This window comes from Haliaeetus albicilla, chromosome 8 (assembly GCF_947461875.1).
Source record: "Haliaeetus albicilla chromosome 8, bHalAlb1.1, whole genome shotgun sequence".
In the NCBI taxonomy this organism is placed as follows: Eukaryota; Metazoa; Chordata; class Aves; order Accipitriformes; family Accipitridae; genus Haliaeetus; species Haliaeetus albicilla.
This window is the reverse complement of record NC_091490.1, coordinates 42,559,307-42,579,853: the sequence shown is the minus strand read 5'-3', so window position 1 is coordinate 42,579,853 and position 20,547 is coordinate 42,559,307. Positions and strand designations below refer to the sequence as shown.

The window sequence follows — 20,547 nt, the reverse complement described above, 5'->3', positions numbered from 1 at the left end:
TTAATATTCAAAGGTATTTTCTGTACATGTTACTGCTTGGCTCATATAAGAAAACATTGAAAAAAATAAATCAAGGGGCAAGGTTTTTCTTCCTTTTTTAAAAAAAATCATGGCACATTGGATCCTTTATTTCAAACAAGAGGTATCTGCAATACTATTTGTATTCTGGAACCTTAGATATGCAGAGAGAAAGGTGGGAGCAGCAAGATTAAACAGAAAAAAAAGAAAAAAAAAAAAGACTTCACAGAACATTGCTTAACACGTAACTGAAACTGCCTTTAGTTTATTTAAGCGCAAGCAGAAAGCATTTGCTTTTTGGCTGTGTTTGATAAAGCCGATGTCCAGTACCCCCATCCATGCAGGTCCTCAAACACAAACCAGTGTTGATACTCCAAGAATAAAAAAAAATTCCCCAAACTAAAGCAAAAGGAAACGCTTTTCCTTTTTAAATAACATTCTATCTTTTCAGATTTAGAAGTGGCTTTTCTAAAATTCTCCCTCAGCCAGTTTTCACGGGACTCGGCTATGGGAGAAGTATTTGGGAACTAAGATGGCGGAAGCATTGCCGGATGCTGCTGGGAGAATCTGGATTAACAGAAGCGCTTTGGTAGGTATCAAGTCCAGCTCCGGTCTCTTAGGTAATTAGTCCTGAGCTCAAGCTTTACTGGTGACGCTGGGACTGAAGAGGGGCTGGGACTCAGCTAAGCGAGCGCATCTGTGCCCACATTTAAACTCCGCGGATGGTTCCTCTTTAGTTGCCAGAACTATCCCAGGTCCTCCCAGCCGGCCGGACCCTGCTCCCACAGGGACTTTTTCTGGACTGAGAAAAAGAAACTATTTAGTACCATCGGTTGGAACACTGGACTTGGAACAAAATACGACTACCGCAAACATAGTTTCTTGCCGATTGCAAATCTGTTGGCAAAAAAATAACACCACTGTAGGAGTTAATACCAACTTTATTATACAATATTTAAAAAGTCATTTCTCTACCTGTCCCCTTATAGCTTGCATTGTGCTGCAGTTAATTTGCTGAAACTGCAAGAATAAGTGCTTACTTCCGAGAAGGACAAGCAATTTCATTTTAAAAAGAAATACACATTTAATGACAGCAGATTTGCTAAAAACGGTAGCTTTAGAATTGCTTTTGAACAGTCAGGTTCCTCCAAAAGTCAATTGTATGATAGGCTTCACTCTTGTGATGCTCGTAACAAGGCAAGCCGGAACAGAACAGGTTGAACATGTTAATGCTCTTACACCAACATTCACATACAGAATCCAAGCAGAGTTAACGCAGAGCCAAGCAGAAGGTAATAAAAAGGCCAAATTCAATTAAGTTCATACAAATACCAAACTAATCTTATTTTGAATTTCATGTATTTCTGAAGTAACCATTTCTTGATTCCAATCCATTCAACAGCTCCTCTCCCTGGACCACGCGCACCAGAAAACTACGAGGGGCATCGGCTGTTTGGCGGAGGTGAAGGGGTTCCTGCCGTGGCCATGCCTGCGCGTCTCCCCACGGCGGTGGGCAGCTTCGAGGGAGGCTGGGACACTGCGAGAGGATCGGAGGGTTTATCTGCAGTTTCTTGCTCACTCCAGGCTCTGAACCGATCTCACATGGATCACGGGAGCACCTAGCACAGCCTTGAGAGTAAGGTATTTATGGCACAAAGATATTTTACTTTCTGACTTGTAAAACAAGGTTCCAGTCTCAGTATCAGGAATCGCTGCTCGCAGTGAAGGGCCCGGAGTACCTCAGGGTCCGTCCTCGTATCGCAGCGACGTCAAGAGGGAACTTGATTGCCTCTCTCCCTCCCCTAAAACGGAGGCTCAAGAATAACCGACACAGCACCCTTCTTGCTCCTGTCTTCTAGTTGCCTTCATCATAGTTAGGTCAATAACACAATAAGTGACTTTTGAGATTTTTCCAAAGAGATACCAACATTATATGCAACATACTAAAATTAAGCAAAGTGTCCCATCGCTATAATACAAATTTAGAAGGAAAGAGATACACTACCCATAAATTAAGAGTACCCTTCAGCAACCTAAAAGCAGCCTCTTCCATACCAACACAGCTGCTTTACGATCAACAGAAAATATCCTCCTTGCAGCGTGGTCTAGTTCCTATCACCTTTCCCAACCCAGTGCTGGCACAGAGTTTATGTTATTAGCTCTTCTATTTTACAACACAATAGAGTATTTACAAGCAGCCAAGAAAGACATGTTTCTAACCTAGCAGCCAAGCTTTGCGATGCTGCACTGTACTGCAAGAGAAGTACCAGATTTGCAAGAGGCGTTCAGGAAGTGGCAATTGAATTTAACGTGCAAACGCTTCTGAGAAACCTCTCCAGTCTCACGCTTCAAACATTTGCTCAGTGAAAACACAGCAGAGTGCAGAAAGCTGTTTCTTATACCTCCTGCTTCACCAGCTCTTGAGATAGTGAAGTTCTGGCTGGTTGCTGGTACCCTCCCTGTCCCCAGACCGCGCACAGGAGGCTACAGCTGCTCCTGAACAGGTTGAAGAGTCTGTCCTGCTGCCCTGGGCTGCGAGCGGGAAGTTCTCTGCCCACAAAGGGCAGGACCCAACCCTCCAACAAATACCACCTCAGGGAAAGAAAGAGCTTCCCACCTGCCGGTCATGGCTGCCCTCCTCCAGCCATTCTACCTGCTTTCCTGCACTATCACCTGCCTCCTCCTCAGCAGCAGCAGTGAGTGCTCATGCTTCTGCTGCAGCCGAGGTATTCTCACCCTGACAAGGAGCTCGTTGGAGTGAAGAGCAGCAGCTCCCCCGACGAAGGCACAGCACCTACTTGCACACAACGCCTTTCTGGGCAGGAGTCCTTTGCAACACCTCGTGTAGAGAAGGTTTTGTTTAACACGTGCAATCTCAACTTGTACGCAAGCCCCGGTGTCTCCGAACAGGTATCCGTGAGATCCAAGTGAGGGACTTCAGCATCCCCAGGGCGAGGATCTTCCAACAATAGAGACCAAAGTGTCAGCTGCGGGCTGAGAGTAAAGGATTTTCCAGGAGTGAGAGCTGGGCTTTACGGGTGATATTCATTTCTTCTTCCTAATTCTATAGTCAAGTGCATGTAATCTTTAACAGCCACGAGTGGCAACCGCTAGTGTTATTTTTTGTTTTTAAAAAGGGGGAAAAATTATGTCCTCACCACGAGTACCATACGCCTTTCCTCACCCTTGGCACAATGTAGAAAGGATGACTGGAATAATCTTTACACACAGTACTGGGTATAAACAACTGCTCTGTGTGGTGCAGAGTGAAGATGACAATATGAGCCATGTGAATGGACTGCCTGTCCACAAAGCAAAACACGTATTCCCTTGTTCAGAGAACTGAGTGTTGCAAGTCATGTGTACTCAGAGGGCCAACCAATATCAACTAAATTTAAAAGCCAGACCCAATACAAGGTTCCAATGGTTGTTTATAGAAAGATCTTCTATTCCCACAGTTAGGATCACTGCAATTTAAAATGTTATCAAAACAAGGACATGCTGGGAAAGGTTTATTTCAGGAGGTCACATCCTACCGGCAGGACTCCGGATTACCTGTGCGTAGCAAGAAGGGTGGTGACCAAGTTACCCCGATCCAACTCCAACAATGAGGGCTGGTCACAGTCCCTGCTCCACGCTGGCAAATACTGCTCCAGGAGCAAGCAGTCTACTCCTTTTAGGTCATTAGTTCACTAAAGTCCAAACATTTGAATGGCTATTTTGTTGTTTCTTTTTTTTTTTTTTTTTAATCACAACAGAACTAAGAGGATGATATCAGAATATCAGACCCAAATTTGTAAATCGATTCCTTTGGTCACTACTGCTCAGATTAGCGATAAACAGTGACAAGCCGTTCTGCTACCCATTCCCTTCGGTGAATGGTCCCTAGTATTGGAATCAGCTGATATTGATTTTCCCTGATCCACAATAGAATCCACCAGAATATTTAAACAGGTTTAGAGGTGCGTAGTATTAAAAATATCCTTAAGAAACACTGAGGTAGACTGCACCAGAACAGGACAAAAATAATCCCACCACATCCACCTGCCAAGATTTTACGGATACAAATTTACGTGTTCTGTGTGTTTAAGAAAACAAATTGTTTGTTGTTTTTTTTTTTTTTTACAGTGTTTTATATATTAAAATAAATAAAAAAATTCTAATAAGAAAAACTTCTCTTCCTTAGAAAAGTGTGAGAATATGTCTTCTTTCCTGCAGTGTAGTATAGAGCTGCTAAACAGTTACTACTTTGTAAAGCAGAAGAAATGTAAACGAGGCCTTTTGAAATCGAAGGTTCTTACCCAAGTCTGGACTGTATATCTTCCATCTAACTTTGCAAGCCACCTGCACCCTCCACCTTTGTCCGAACCGACCAGATTCAACCAGCACAAAGGCCAGACAGCTCGTGGTGGTGCACAGAGTCCGTCGGCCTCCCCCGATGTTGCACCGACCAGTTTAGCTACGGCGTGGCTGGGGGGAGCGGGCTCGGAGAGGCGCTTCCCTACCGACTCCAGCTCCTTTCATTTGGTTACAGGGAGAAAGCAGCAGCACTGCCCGGGCTGGAATAAAAAGCCACGCACCAGCTTGGTGTCCCCTCTCCAAACAAGTCAGGAGAACGTCGTTTTCTCCTGGCAGAGAGCACAAACCGGCTCCTGGACTTCTCCAGGAGGAGAAGCGGAGGACTGAGCATCTCTCTCCCCTTTTAAGGCCACCTCCTGTATGACAAGGGGCTGCAACTTCGCTCATCTTCATTTCTTGCTTTAGCACTTCTCCCTGCCAGCACGCTCCCTCATCACTACGAGACACGTTTAGTTTCACAATTATTTTCTAACATCTTATGCTAATCAGCTCTGTCTTTTAGGCAAACAGCAGCAAAACAAAGCACAGTCCAGGAGACAAAAGCTGACATCCCGAAGAGCTGAAAGCAGTGGCTAACGCACGCACGCGTCCTGGGAAGTCTGCAGGACACAGCGCAGGTTATCTTGGGAAAACACAGAAGGCCTGCAGGCAGCACAAGGCCAGACGCCTGAGCAGCAGCAGACAGGCGGAAGGTAGCTAACCACAGTCACGTTCAGCTTCTGCTTCACGTGCAGAGCGAAGAGCGTTGTGCCCTCCCCCCTTTAGATTGGCTTTAGTGTCTCTTTTTTCAGTTCGAGTTCTTGCTCGTCCTCTCTTGCCAGCTGCTTCCGCGGCATAGCGCGCACAGAAGGCAAAGCAAGGGACGTGGGGGTGAAGGAATAGCAGGACTTCGGACCGGGATGTTTGGGTGTCCTTCGGCCCCCAAGAACCAAGTGAAGTCCCAACTACTTTATCTCAGGGCTTCGACTGGAGCCAGCTGACTGCATTGTATAAATCATGAAACTGTATTATAAAGCCTTGTCAAGTATAAACTTAACATGTGCTTCACAGCTCCTAAAAGGGTAATCGGCTAAAATTAGTTCATTCTGAAATCTTTGGACCACTTTAAGACCAAACAATCCCCCAAATTCTCCCCTCCCCAAAAAGGATCATAAACAGTCAATAATTTATATGAAGTTAAAAGTTAAACTAAAGACATTTTTAAATATGTTACAACAAACAATATATATACTTAATGCTGTAAGGACAGAAAACTCCATATTCTCAGGTCAGGGGACTCCTACTTCGTTTGGTCTTGAAAGTACCCACAAATCTCAGATTTCTGCTCCTTTGGCTCCCAGCACATTTTCCTCATTTGTTAATGAGAGAAAACCTACTCCCAAGAGTCCTTAGTATAAAAATAATCTGTTTAGGATTCAGTCACTCCAGGGAAATGGGAAAAAAAGATAAGTACACACTTCCGAGAAGAGGAAAGCTTCTGTGAGAACATACAAAACTTATGTACAAAAAAAAGAAGTGTATATTTTGCTATACATATACACCCCACATATATATACTGCACACACACACACACACACGCACGCACCACTGGGATTTAACCCATTTAAAAAGTATGAAAGCAGCAGCTATTGGTCAATCTGAGGATCTGGCGCGTCCGACTGATGTGTTGAATCCTTCAGCTCTAGTGAAAAGTATGCCTGAAAGCCTGGAATTCTACTGGAAATGCTTTTGTCCTGCAGAAGTTTTGTTCCGCACCGTTAACGCTGTAGCTCAGATACCAGCAAATTTCACGTCTTTTGTTGGCAAACGTGGATGCTCCTCCTTCGGTTTAACTTACACGGTCGCTTCCTGTTTTGAAACCATGGTTACAGAAGGGACAGCAGCCATGGAAACCTCTTCCATTTATGTTCACAGATAAGTCCACTGACAACCAGTCAACTTGGCAAAAAAAAAAAAGTATTAATCATAAGATGATTACAAATCTGAAGAGTTTGTAGATGTGTGTCATACACTGTGGCAGCAATAACAACAGTCCTGAGATTTGTGGAGGGGAAAAAAGCAGACACAACCCTTGGGCCAAACAGGAAGCGTTAGGAAGGACTTGACCTGGGCATGGAGAGAATCCGCCCGTTTTTCTTGCCACCGTTCATGTGAGTGTAAGGTATGTGCTCTTCATAGTTCCCCTTGAGAGCCATGGAGGGTCCATTGTCCCGTCCCAGGACTTTGTCCCTCTGAGAGTACGAGGAGGGATCAAGGGGAATGCTCTCCATGTTCTCAAAGTCCATCTCGTACTCCTCTGTTTCCAGAGGTTTGTTCTCCTCACTGTAGAAGAACGAGACCTCGTGGAAGCTGGGGTGCAAGTCCTCCTTCAGCATCTCGATGATCTCGATGAAGGTGGGGCGCATTTTAGGGTTGTACTGCCAACACATCTGCATCAGGCTGTGCCTAGATCAGGACAAACAAGAGTCAGGGGTAGGAAGAAACAGTTTCACGTAGGCAGGGCTGGCACAGACCAAGACTGGTATCTGTGTCAGACCACACACACTACTCCTCTGACACTCCAGCCCAGTTGTTTGTTCTCTTTCCAGTCTCCATATTTGCCTGTAGATCCTGACACTCCACTCCTTTTTCTCTATTTCTGTCTAGATCAAAAATTCCTTCCAATTCCTTCAATTGTTCTTAACTTGGCTTCTGAAGGAAACAGGGCTGCGGTTCACATACTCTGTGTGTGTGTGCACGCACTTATAGCCAGGTCACAATTTTTTAATTCATTCAATTTTAATTTCAGCTCAGCCTGAAAAATAACAAAGCTCCTAAAACTTCAAGGAAAATAGGAGACTGTGCAGAGGACAGAGGTCCTGTAAACATCCCACCCAAAAGAAAGGCTGCGGCAAGAGGTCATATGTTATCAGACACCATGGAGAAAGAACTTAAAAGTACAAATAAAGTTTCAAACTGGAGTTTGTGACTGGCCATGAGACACAAATGTCCAGGACAGCAGGCTTTTTTCATAAGGATACTCACAAAGCATGTTTATTTTTTGACTCTGGAAGTACTGTTTTGGCCAGAAGTGGGCTGGGTTAAGAGGTTACCAGAATTGGCGAGTTACCATCTGCGTTCCATTTTCCAGTCAGGACTCATTCTCCTCACTGCTGCACGCTGCTTCAGCAGGGGCTCCTTACACCCATGAAAATGCCCTAGCTCACGTTAAACACTTAATAACGGGATTTTTTTAATTACTCTGAGAGAAGCAGCTTAGGGAGCATCTGGGTATGCAGCCGTGCTGGCAGACCTGGGGACGCAGTAACCTCCAGACAGCAAACGTCACGAGCAGCTGCAGAGAATAACCCTTAACCCTGGCGCAGGAGAATGTCTGGCTTCAGTCTGCGAGGTGTTTTTCACTGTCTTCACGCAGTGCCCTCTTTTCTCCCTAACCTTGCAGGCAGCCTAGCCTTGTACTTTAAGTGGGGCAATGAGTCTGCAACAGAAATGAAAAGACCTCGGACATGATAAACAGCTCTTGGCTCAGCACAGCGTTCTGCTGCCTCTCCCTCCTAATTAGCTGTAAATTGGATTTTTGAAAATCAGTGGTAAAAAGTTGCTGTAATTCTCAAGACTACACAGTATAGAGAGATGAATTACAGAAAACCTCAGCAGACCTGGGATTAACAAGCTGCTCTCCAGCCTCTGTAGCCACGTGCATGCAGACGGTGGCCAGGCTTTGCCACGTGACATAAGCCAACGGCCATCTACTAGTTTGTAGTGGAGGAAAAGCATTTTGTTTGGGCCCATTGATACAGCGCTTATTTGCATTCTAAGCTTTTCCTGTGCTTTGCCCTTCCTCCTCTTGAGTCTGTACTCACAATGTAAGGTCCAGGCTGGTTTAGCTTCCCTTCTAGTGAAATAGGCTGGCTCAGGGCTCTAGCTTTAATTCCTGGATCACTAAGGATGATGCAACAGCTGAATTTCTGAGAGATGTGGCTCACTAAAGTCTCTTTTGTTCCTCCCCAACAGAGAAGGGGTCAAGAGGTGCCACATGCAGGGCCACCTTTGCTGGCCACACTTCAGTTGCAGAGTGCAGCTTGGTCGATTGTCCCCTGCTTTACTACTTACAGCCTCTCCGGGCAGTTGTCCGGCTGATCCAGGTATCCTCCATCCATTACAAACTTTAGCACCTGTTCGTTGGAGAGTCCCTGGTACGGCTGCTCTGCTAAACTGCTTATTTCCCAAAGGACAACACCAAATGACCTAAGAAAGAGAGAATGGTGAGGATAAAACATTCTGGAGATCTACAAGTGACAGTCTTATTTTGGAGAACACATACTTTAAAAGAACATGACTATATTTTTAAGAAAAGGGTTTCAAAACAATGTTTCTGTTTCGTCTGTACTCTGAAGAAGTCAGTAACTCACAATTTAAACTACGTGTGTTAAAACAGTGAGCTCTTGAGCTGGAATCTGGGATTGCAGAGTACAACTTACCACACATCGGAATAAGCAGTGAAAACACCATCCTTTAATGATTCGGGTGCCATCCACCGCACAGGCAGCAGTCCTTTGCCTCCTTTACGGTAATAATCCGTCTCATAGATATCTCTGGTCATGCCAAAGTCTGAGAAAAGCAATTGGGATGCGTTAAGTGTTTCTCCTTCCATGCTACTTTTACTGTGCAACATCTCCAGATGAATGTTCCTTCCTTTGACGCCAGGCTATTTTCATACACCCAGTAAGCCTCCTATGGCCCAGCTTGCAGTCATTTGTCACCTTATGATTAACATTCAAAACATTTTCCTTTTCCCTGCATTTTTTCTGCAGAGCTGTGGTAGAGACTCCAGAGTTAAAATTTTTAGTGACAGCTTCTATTCTAAACATTATTTTTATTCACCCTCTTTAAGTAAAACAGAGGTCTCTTTGCCCTGAAATCCCACTGCCTTGGCTTTAAGTCCAAAGAGGTCTGAAAAACCACCATGCTGTGGCGTTTTGGTTTATTTTTAAATGTTTTATTTACTTATTTCTAAAAGGTTTGGGTTAAGAACTGGTTCTTGTGGAAGATAAATGACTTTTAAAAGGCACCTGACCTAATGATAGGATTATCAACACTTGGTTTGCTGTACCGAACACCTTCTTTGTCATAATTCTCATGAAAGCAAAGAACAGTGAGATAACCCTAGGCAGCCTGGGCTGGAAAGGCAATAAACTTTTTGGATAGAGGTTTGAGAATAGAGAAGGTGAGAAAAGCTGCTCTGGCTCTAAAGGAGATTATTTCTTACTAAAGTCTATAGAATTCTTTCACAGGGAAGAAAAAGAGGAAAGTTTCCTGCTTTTCTAAAGGTAGCCAGTGAAAATCACCTGTTTGCACCACACTGGTCTTGGGCTTCCTGTATTTGCCTTTACAACAAATACGACCCACAGAATTATCTTCTCATCAAACATGACGTACCTCCGATTTTTACGGTGAAGTCTTCTGCAACCATACAGTTACGAGCCGCAAGATCTCTATGAACAAATTTTTTAGCATTCAGATAGGCCATGCCATCAGCGATCTCTGCAGCCATCTGGATCATTTCTCTCAGTGTTGGTGGCGGACGACCAGGGTTATTCTACAATAAATAAAGAAGTATTAAAAACCTAATTAAGTTACCCTGTCGCACAACAGACTCCCTCTCTCCTGTCTTTACCTCAGCATCAGGTCTTAAAGAGCGAAGGTAACTTTTCAAATCTCCATGTGCCATTAACTCCATGACCACCAGAGTAGGTTGCCCTTTTGAGACCACCCCAAGGAGGCGAACCTGGAAAATAAGTGAGAAATTCCCTCAAGGTTGTGTCCAAACACACTGGGCAGAGCCCAGCTATGAAAAGAGTGGGCTGTAGCAAATCCAACACCCCCCCAAAAAAGAGCTCAGAACAGCACAACAAAGCCTCGTCACGCTGAGAAATTCTGAAAGAGCAAAAGTGAAATGACACAGGCAGATGCGTTTTATGAAATGTGACATGGAAAGATCCCAGCTCTTTTTGATCAACTGCCTCTGCAGATGGGCTGCTTTTGTAAGCTGAACGTTAAGCTTTGAAAGTGCTAAAGAACTGTTAGTTATATGATGGGACTTGCTAATCATCCGAGGCACCCAGTGATGCTTACCACATGATGGCAGCTGAATCCTTTCATCACAGAAGCTTCATTTAAGAACTCGATGCGCTCACGAAGGCTGGCTGATTCGTTAACAGTTTTCACAGCCACTCGAGTCTCCGGCTCTCCCTTCACTATGTCCTTGGCGATTCCTTCGTACACCATGCCAAAGGAGCCCTGTCCCAGCTCTCGGAGGAGAGTGATCTTGTCTCGTGGAACCTCCCATTCGTCGGGAACATAGACTGTTGAGCAGAGGGAAACGTTTCTGAATTGAGCAAGTACCTTTTGAAATACATTTCTGTGGCAGCCTTGTATACCACTGCCACAGGATACTATGGGTATACGTTTAAAAGAAAGACTAAAACTCCAGAAAGACAATGCCAATCCCTTACTGCTGCACTGTCCAAATGCCTACACAAGAAATAAGTCACTGAAGAAAGCCCTCATTGTTCTCACCATCACTGGCGCTGAGATATTCAGGGTTAGAGGATGCATAGAGGGGTCCAGTTGGTCCTTCGGTTTGTCTGGAAGAGACACACAAATTCTTCATCGCTTTTGCAGCCTTTGACACATCAGAACTGAAGGCAGTTTGATTAATTCCCAAAGCATGCAGCAAATACAAACTGCCCCAATTTCCAAAGGCAGAAAATATTTCCTAAACTAAATTAATGTTGTAATCATTATCTAAATTAGAAAATAAACACAAACTTGCTCCCAACAAATAAACAAAACCTTTGGATATAAGTTTTGCTTGTCCTGGTGAAAACAACATAGAATTGCACTCACCTCTTTTTCACAAGCACGTAAGCAGCTCCAATAATTCCAGCAATTATTATGGCAAAAATAATCGGAACAATTATAACAGCAATATTAGGCTGAGCATTCACTAAAGAGAAAGAGAGAGTTGGAGGTATTATACAGGTCCAAAATTCAAGTCTTTTCCTCAATAAAATCTCCCCCTTGAATAAATTGGAACAAACATGAAACTAGAGGCTATTTCAGATACAGAATGCGGGGCTGGACAGAATGAGAAATCATGAAGAAAAGCCACACATTTCTAAGTCATTTCAGTTTCTTGAAAGTAGATGTATTAGTAAATATTTTATGACCCTCTACAGATCTCTGTGCACTGCTTGCTAAACCCCCATCTTCCAAAAATAACCTGTGTTTCCATCAGGAATTAAATGTTGAAAATAAAATGAACTCACAATAATCAGCCACATAAAAATAGGTAGGTTCTGTCCATGAGCCATTTCCAGCCAGTGATGTAGCTCGTATACGGACACTGTAGTTTCCAGGCTGCAGTCCACGGAGTTTACAGCCCTGCTCGCTGGCAAAATGCTTACGGGAAACGCAGTAATGTGCTTCCTGCAGGAGGAGGGAAGAGGAAGGCTGCGTTACGCTACCTCTGCAACAACCCAGAGCTCTGTAACAGCATACTAGGATTTCTACCTCGCCTCCTTGTCTGGCAAATGTACACAAATAGGGCTTTCACACGCTCAGGTCTTTTCCAATATAGTGGTTTGTCCTGGATTTGCATTTTACAGTTTAGTAGTTCAGATTACAGAGAGTGTATGCCATTTGCTGTACCAGACCTCAGCCCTGAAATCTGACCTGGGCTGGCAAGCCCTCCTACCCACACAGTACTGGCATTCTGCACAGGCAGCAGGGCTGCCCACAAGCTCTCTGGCTGCTCAACACTTTCTTAATTTCTCTAAGCAACTTAAATTTAGATGTATGGTGTCTGTCCTGCTGTGAAATAAAATTCCTAAAAAACCTCCATGCAGAAAGTTGGCAAATTAGATAAGCTTATTTATCTAGGCACCATAGAGGCAGATTTTTATTTCTTGATGGCGCCACAGACAGACTTCCAGAGGATACAAATTCACTAGTAAAGTTTTGTGTCACATTGGTTCATGCACGAGGAAACCACACAGAACACCATACGCACGAGGACTATTAAAGACTAAACAGCCCTTGACACCCAGGCAGAGCTACTTCTCCAAACGTGCTGTGTTGAGGGACAAGCAGAAATTCTCACCTCTGTCTCTCCAAGACGTCCATAATTCACTTCATACAGCACAATAAGACCATTTGGCTCCTTTGGTTCTTGCCACTTCAAATGCACGGTATTTTTTTCAACCAGTTCATGGGTAACTGGACCAACGATGTCATCAGCCTTAGCTAGAATCAAGTTCATGATTAATAATAGTTTTATTTCATGTCTTTGGCAAAATTCAAAACTGCCAACACTTTATCCATCATCCTTTCCTATCAGGACATAAAGATAGCACCAGTCCTACACGATGTATTGGTACTGCAGCTGGCTCCCATAGAAAAAGCAGCATTTTGAAAACAGTCATCAACCCAAAGCAAGGCTCAGGAAGATAATTACCTTCTGGCATGGTCCTGGCACTGACGTAAGCTGCAACACTGCATCGGGATTCCTGAGCATCATGGTTACAAGCGTGGAGCTCGATGCGATACCCGGTAAAATGCCGCAGGCCTGAGATAACCAAGGACTCCTTAGACTTAACTTTTTCAAAAGGTTTCTGTTCCTCTGCATTCTCGGGTGCTGCTGCAGAATTGTTTGGAGAGGATGAGATCGTGGGTATTACCACAGTGGCATTTGCTGCAAAGCCAAGGTCTCTTCGTTTTCTTGATGGTCTATTAAATAATAGAGGTTACAATGTTATTTGTTGTATTCAGTGTAAACACATTAATCTGAAAAGGAAGAGTTAAAATGGGAGAGCTCAGGGTGCCACTGAAAACTCAAATTCAAGCCTCAAATTTGCAATTCAACAAAGAAATTCAGGGCTTCTTGATTTTATTTTTTTTAAACAAGTAATCTGTCTTACCCCCTGTAATGCATATAGCTTTTAAAAATTATCTATCTCTGAGACTCTCTCCCTACACAACTTCATATAGAGAAAAAAAAATAAAAATAAATGAATCCTAGTCTAAAGTATTTGCTTGAGAATTCAAGTTCTTCTAGATCCTCTCAGCTGAACACAACTTTACTAGGTTACCTCACAGATGCCTTGTACAGTGTTGCAATGCCGTGGAGTTCACCTCCTACACATCCTAGCTTTGAGCAAATGAGGTCATATCACAGCCCCCAACTCCGATGACCTTAGATGTGCCACATGTTCCAAGTATCATAAACTTGCATTTATAAAGCATTAGACCAGTTTCACAGCTCATTGGAATACATCTGCCACTCTGAACCCTAAGGCTGAATCTAGATAGATAGATAATTTTAACCTTTTCCTGAGAGACCAAATCTATTATGTTCTTTTCAACAGAAGCATTTTAAACTCACAGATTCAAATTACAAATTAGTCATGCGGTTTTGTTAACCAAATATTGCCACTCAAATTATTGTACTTCAGTCTGAAAATCAAGTTTTTTGCAGTTGTAAAAACAGAACCGGCAGGGTAATCCTGTCAGCTCCCCTGTTTGCAGGCGAGTGCTACTAGCCAACTTTAATGTCAGATTTTGTCAGTAAATAAACAGAATAAATTCAACAGAATTAAGAACAATTCACAAATTTAATTTTCTTGGAAATAAAAAGGAACATGTACCAAAACAAAACTCCTCGGTCTAACACTTTATGTCCTGCCACACATTTGCCACAAGGAATTCCAGGTTGGGAACTACCCAACATGGTGAATCAGTAATGGTATTTATTTACACAAAAGGAATTAATGCGATTTGAAAATCGGACCATGTATTTTAAGGGGATGATGATCTTTTTTTGTGTGTGCATGTGTGTGCAGCTATTAAAGGGTACAAAGAGTGACCTGAACTGAACCCACACTTGAGGCATCTCCAGTCTCTAAAAATGTAACAAGCTGTTGAAGCAAATCTTTGCTGCTGAACTGAACTTTCCACTGCCACCCTCTGACTACCAGGCAAATGATTGGCCAACGACTACAACGGGGGATTGCGTAGATCAGGTCTTTGGGCTGCAACCCCCAGCTCCAGTCCCTAGTGTTATTTCTCCTCCAATGGCAAATGCAGCCAGCTGGAAAGCAGATTTTAAGACTTCCTCAAACTAAACATCGGGTTGTACCCAACAACGTAAGCATATTCATCCACCTGATAGAAAAAATGCGATGCCAAATGGCAGGTTCAGTAAAGCACATTCCAGTTTTTAGTTTTCTCTTTCCCTAATTACTAATTAACTCATTTTGGAGCTGCTGTTATCTCAGCTTATGCATTGTTCTGAACAGTGTCCCCTAACAATGGGGCAGAGTTCAGAGACCCAGGTCTGGGTCATGCCACCTCCCTCCTTTGGAAGGATTCTTTATGGTCAACCAGAACTTTGTTTGGACTTAAAAGCAAAGCTACACACCACTGTTTACAAAGTGTGGATTCAGCTGTTCCTCCTGTTTGAGAGAATCTTGTTTTTCACAAGTAAAACAGTAATTCGACCACTGATGCAACACAGAGTAAAACGCAATAATAGCTTCTCCCTTCTCAAGTAACAGAAAGCAAGAAAAACTTCTGAGGCTGTAAACCTCAATCTTCCAATATTTATTATCTTGGATTTGCAGCAATTTTCTCGCCAAATTCTCTGTATTTTCAAACATCTGATGTCTTCCCATAGTTGTTCCAGTGCAATTTTCATTATGGCCACTGCAGTAGCTCCAATGATTTTCCCTGTGAAATACTCATATTCAGGTTCTTTCTCCTCCTACTGTCAGAGACGATCAGTGTGTGTGAGGTTCACAGAAGGATGGAAGTGACAGCTCATCACATGCAATATGGCCTGTGCTGGGGGATTTTAAAAATGCCTTAGGTAGCTTAAACCAAAGTTTTTCCATGCACCTGAAACTAGCCCAGAACAGCTGGCCTGTCTTCCCCCTTGTGCTGGCAAAAGCATTTATATATTTGTCTGCACAATTAATGGGCTTGAACTGGGAAACTCAGAAAAAAGAAGTGATTTTTAATACGAGCCACTTCCCAGACCTTGTTCACTCTGTAACCCACTAATATTTGTAATGGCCCAAGTGTGTGTGTGTGAGAGAGAGAGGATAGAGACAGAGAGAAGAGTGAGACTGCTTCTTCTGCAGTAGTGATGGTGGAGAGCATACATGAAATTACATCCTGAATAGCAGCCATTTAGTTTCCCTCTGCCTCTCAGGACTTTTATTGCTTTTGAAATCTTTCACAGAATCATGGAGTGCTCGAGGCTGGAAGGCACCTCTGGAGGTTGCCTGATGCGACGCCCCTGCTCAAAGCAGGGGCAGCTAGAGCAGGTTGCTCAGGACCATGTCTGGTCAGGTTTTGAGTATCTCCAAGGATGGAGACTCCACAACCTCCCTGGGCAACCTGTTCCAGGGTGCAATCACCTATTTGCTCCAATCTGTGCAAAATTCATTCCAATATAAGAGCAAATAACGCAGGAAAGAAGAAACAAAGCATCAGCTTCTGATGGCCACTTTGTTCAGCTACAAAGGGAGGTTACAAAGCACATGGTGTAAAGATACCCACTAGCTCTGACTGGGAAGGTGGGTGTGGCAAGAAGCATTTAAAAAACTTCATTTGCCTTGCCAGTGCCAGACCAAATTAATCCACAAGACTTGTGATAGTATCTCCTAGAGTATCCAATCAACCGTGCACATGGGGAAGGAACAGCTTCTGTGATTTCCAGAGGGGTTCTGAGCAAGTCAGGTGAGATCAGACCTGGACTAAGGCAGAGCATGGCAGATCCACGGCAGAGCCTCGTACAGACTGGATACTGCACAGGGATCAGATAGCTGGGAACAGGACAGGAGGAAGAAAATGGCACATGGAAGACAAGAAGACAAGACATTGGGGGAGTAACTCAACTGCTCTGTCTTCTGCACCCGTGCCACTTCATATTCCCTGCTGGCCTCATCTGTGAGGTTCCTCCTCCCTGTGACTGGCAGAACACTTCTTATCTCAAGGGAAGTCCACACAGTACCTCAAGAGAGGTCAATAAACTATTGAGAGTCACATAAAAAGCACCTGAAATAAAACACACTTCACCTTTACTTGCCAGGCTCTAGAGAGGCTGCCCTATGAGCAGGCAATAGGCACAGTATTCACAGGAAAACTAATTCTAATTTACATTGTCATGGCCTGGAGCCTGTCAGAAGACAAGCAGGATGCACACCAGCAGGAAGGCATCTTTCCTGCTGACTTGTAACAGCAAAAGGGGCTTTGTATTAAAAGGATCAGTTAGCCTAGGGAACTGGAGATTTCTTCCTTAGCAGGCTGACAAGGTAGCACATCCTGGTGATTGGTTTCTTCCTAAAATACATACCCCAGAAACTGGCCTGAGAAGCATCCTGGGCTGGCTGCACAACAAAATTGAAAAAAAGAAAAACAAAGAAAAAAAAAAAGAAAGAAATCAGATTGTCAGAATTGTCTGCCTACATCAAGAGGAGTTTGGCTTTTGTATGCGGCTGGGTTCTCCTCTGCTTTTGAATATGTTGTGTCCTGGCATCATTTTGCATGTTGAAACTTTCCCTTCTGATCAGCAGAAGAAACAGCAAAGAAACAGCAAAAGGAGCGACTCTGCACAAGCTTCCAGGTGACAACTGCAGGCATCAAACCAGGCTCGCAGAGACGAGAGACACTGTCTACTAATGCACTCAATAATAAAAATGTTCAGTGCAGTGACAAAGCTTTTGTCAAGAAGCTGCAAATAAACGTTTATTAGCTAAGGGCAGTAAGCAGAGAATAAATTTAGAGCACAAAATGCATGACAGTGAAGAGGGTAAATCATTACAGACTCTAACCTGATTCCCAGTGCTTCCTCTGTAAGTTGCATATGAAGTGTGAAGACATTCAACACCACTTAATGTGACACTGTGTGTGCCATTCAAAACAGGACATTCACCACCCACAGCAGTTGCATTCCTCATGGTATTGGAGGTATTTCCCAGACTAAGTGCAAGGAAGACCGCAAATACCGCGCTAAAGGACAAGGCTGTGGCATGGTAAACTTCCCTTTTTATTTTCCTTTCTTTTCAACTGGATGAAAAAGCTAGGCCACAAAATTTGAGGACAGAAAAAAAAAAAGCTATTTTTGGCATCATACAAGTTTAAATGAGCTGCAGGCATTTAGCTATTTGTTAAGGATTCTCACTTCATTCTCAAGCCGAGGAGAATTCAGAGACAGGAAATAAGAGCAGGATCTCCCAAATCTGTAATAACATCAGTTGTAGCTGCTCAGCTCTCACCAGTCTCTAACACACATGTTCAGCTGGACTAGACAGTCTCATGGAAGCCCAGAGAGACTGGCAATATGGCCACGTCCAGCCCAACATTTTTGTTTGATTATCAGCTACATTTCCCTACCCCTGACCAACTGGGCAATATTGTTTGATATTCGTACCTGGGGACAAAGACCTCATTGTGAAGATAGTTCTCAAACGTCTTGCGGAAAGCAGACTCTTCCAGCTCCTTTTGTATTTGAGAGTCTGTTTTAGGACAGGAACAACATTCTCCACTGACATCCTCATTTTCACTTTGATTATACTTTTGAGGGTCTTCAGATTCAAAAGGAGGAGACCATGTCCTTGAGGGCAGTTTTAATCCTATGGAAAAAACAATTTTAGTATGACTTATGCTTGACATGGCAGCAGCAGATGTTTGATCCTACAAAGACCCAAAACTACTGTACACAAGATTTATAGCACATTCGGGCATCCTGAGCTTTCATATCCAGGCCTGAGCACCTTTCCCTCTTTTATGACAGGCCTTTGATTCAAAACTGTGCTATTTTTGAAATGGAGCTCAGATGCTGCTGTAGTCAGAGTTCTACCCCAGTTCATCTCAGTTTAGTAACACAGGGCAGCAGGTGAGATTTTGGGAGTCCTCAAGTGAAACTCTGTGTCCTGAAAGAATTCCAAAATAGGCACAGGATGCCTTCAGAAATTACCTTGGCCACTGATCTCCAGAAGCACTGAAATTTTTTCCCTCACTATCTCCATAGCTGTTATTAAACTTATTACTCAGTTTAAAAGGAACAAGTGCAGATGGGAGATCCCCAAAGGAAAAAGTATCTGATTACTTTGTAAAAAAATGTTTTTGGAGAGCTTTTGCATGTAACTTGGCAATAGCACCTAATGTATAATGTAACGGAACAGTGGGAGACCACAGCTGCATCTCAGCCTGTTTCTTGAACAACAGTCTTGAAAACAGCAAAATCAGGCATCCAGAGCACCTCCAAAACATGTGAAAAATCTCCAGACAATTCTGAGAAAGCTTTAAAGAAAGGCAGAGAGAGAGAGAACCACACACTGACCTTTTAAGCAGTAATCCAATTCATAAAGCTCACTATCTTCTGCCTGCTGCTGCCAGAACACCAGGTAGTGTGTGATGTTTCCATTGGGCTCTGAGGGTGGCTTCCACTTCAGAATGATCTGGGATGAAGAGTTGGAAACAGATATCGGATCTAATGGGACTGACGGAACTGCGTGGGTGGGAAAAGAGACAGAGGTCACTTCCACTGCTCTGCAAGAGCTTGACAGAACAAAGGACAAACACAGGCGAGTTTCCATTTCCATGGGAATAAAGAGCGCTCTCCATAGTAGGTCGACTGACACCCAACAATCCTGCAGCAGGATACACCAGCGTGCACACAAGCTCTTACACGTGGCCACACGAGCCTGAAGGAAGAAGAGCATGTTGGCACCATCTCCCCATGCAGGGAAGCATTCGCCCTCCCATTTGTTTAGGAATACCTTCCTACCAAAGGAGAACAGCAATGGCAGTGGAAAGTTTCATAGATATGGGACTATCATGACTACCAGGCAGAAGACTATTTAGCTCTATTTTCTTTTCACTTGCAAGGCAACATTAATTTAATGATACTGACCAGTAGCGTTGGTCTGGACGTAGATGATTTCACTCTTTGCACCATACGTTCTTCGTTCATCTGAGAAGGTGACCAGAGTTTTAACAAATACAGCATACTGTGTCCATGGCTTCAAGCCCCTCAGAAGCCAACCTGGCTGAGCCTGGGCTTTGGGCTCATTTGACCGTGGGGGTGGGTCAACGTCCACAACTGTCCAGCTATTTGACCCACAAGCGTCTTGGCCATCAAACTCCGTCACATTTTGGTATGGACTTCAGAAAAAAAAAAAAAAAGCCTCAAATTAACAGAATCCTAATTCAAGCTTTTAAAAACAACATTTCTAAAGACATCACTGAAAGTTATAATCCTTTACCATTTGGAGAAAGTATAACTATCTCATTGTATGTGTTCCGAAAATGAAGTATAGGGAGCTTTGCAACCTAGTCTCCTAACAGCATCACAGATCAGGTAGTGTTCTACAGATGATCGCAACAACTAAATCCAGGCTAATTATTTTCAGCTTTATGAAAATCAGCTTGGTAACCTTGATTCTGTAAGAATGTTTCCTACCCCAAAGGGAAGGGAAACCTCAACATCCCATGGTGATAGCCGGGAGCTGATAAACTCCATGATTAAGAGTACGTATGTCCAGAATAGTTGGAACAAGTAATGTTTGGATTGTTCTTAAATGAGGAATTTTGACTGTACACAACTCAGTAAGTCAGGGATCTTAATGAACACTTTTATATAAGGGTAACATCAGAAACTTAAGTGTAGGAGCCAGACAATTACAGAGATTAAATAGCTATGCCCACAGCAGGTTTAATATCTACTCTTCAATGCCAACTGCCATTTATGGAAGCCCAGCATGGCTATTATTTTGTAACCTAACAGCGGATCACTTACGCTTCTTTGTAAAAAAGCATAAATCCCAGGAGATCACGGAAATCAGGAGGCCAGTATGGCTCCCACTTCAAGAGGATCTTGTCATGAGAAGTTCTAATGGAAGAAAATTTCAGCAATTCATTTTCACCTATTACAAAAGAAAAGTGACAATAATTTTGTGAATGCTAAAAAATAAAGGTTTATATTTCTAATTATTTTAGAAGCTTATCTTCTCCACAGATAAATAGAAGAATGTTGGCATTGAGAAGAGCTGTTCATTAAAAACTTATCTTACTTTGATGCTATTCCTGCCTTACGCCAAGGGT

The 20,547-nt window shown here is 43.3% G+C and overlaps 1 protein-coding gene across 2 annotated transcripts in view; it reads right to left on the bottom strand.

The window, feature by feature from the left end:
- Positions 1–941: 941 nt before the first annotated feature.
- INSR (insulin receptor) overlaps positions 942–20,547 on the bottom strand; it is a 62,852-nt gene continuing 43,246 nt past the window's right edge. For both annotated transcript variants that reach the window (XM_069790358.1, XM_069790357.1), the window contains exons 7-21: positions 20,243–20,369; positions 19,358–19,608; positions 18,785–18,952; positions 17,873–18,074; positions 12,896–13,167; positions 12,542–12,684; positions 11,709–11,868; positions 11,287–11,386; positions 10,957–11,024; positions 10,513–10,742; positions 10,055–10,165; positions 9,817–9,976; positions 8,859–8,988; positions 8,491–8,625; positions 942–6,822 (exon numbers count right to left, since the gene is read on the bottom strand). In XM_069790358.1, coding sequence (XP_069646459.1) covers positions 6,468–6,822; positions 8,491–8,625; positions 8,859–8,988; positions 9,817–9,976; positions 10,055–10,165; positions 10,513–10,742; positions 10,957–11,024; positions 11,287–11,386; positions 11,709–11,868; positions 12,542–12,684; positions 12,896–13,167; positions 17,873–18,074; positions 18,785–18,952; positions 19,358–19,608; positions 20,243–20,369 — 2,612 coding nt within the window. In that variant the 3' untranslated portion in view covers positions 942–6,467. The remainder of the gene's footprint in view (positions 6,823–8,490; positions 8,626–8,858; positions 8,989–9,816; positions 9,977–10,054; positions 10,166–10,512; positions 10,743–10,956; positions 11,025–11,286; positions 11,387–11,708; positions 11,869–12,541; positions 12,685–12,895; positions 13,168–17,872; positions 18,075–18,784; positions 18,953–19,357; positions 19,609–20,242; positions 20,370–20,547) is intronic.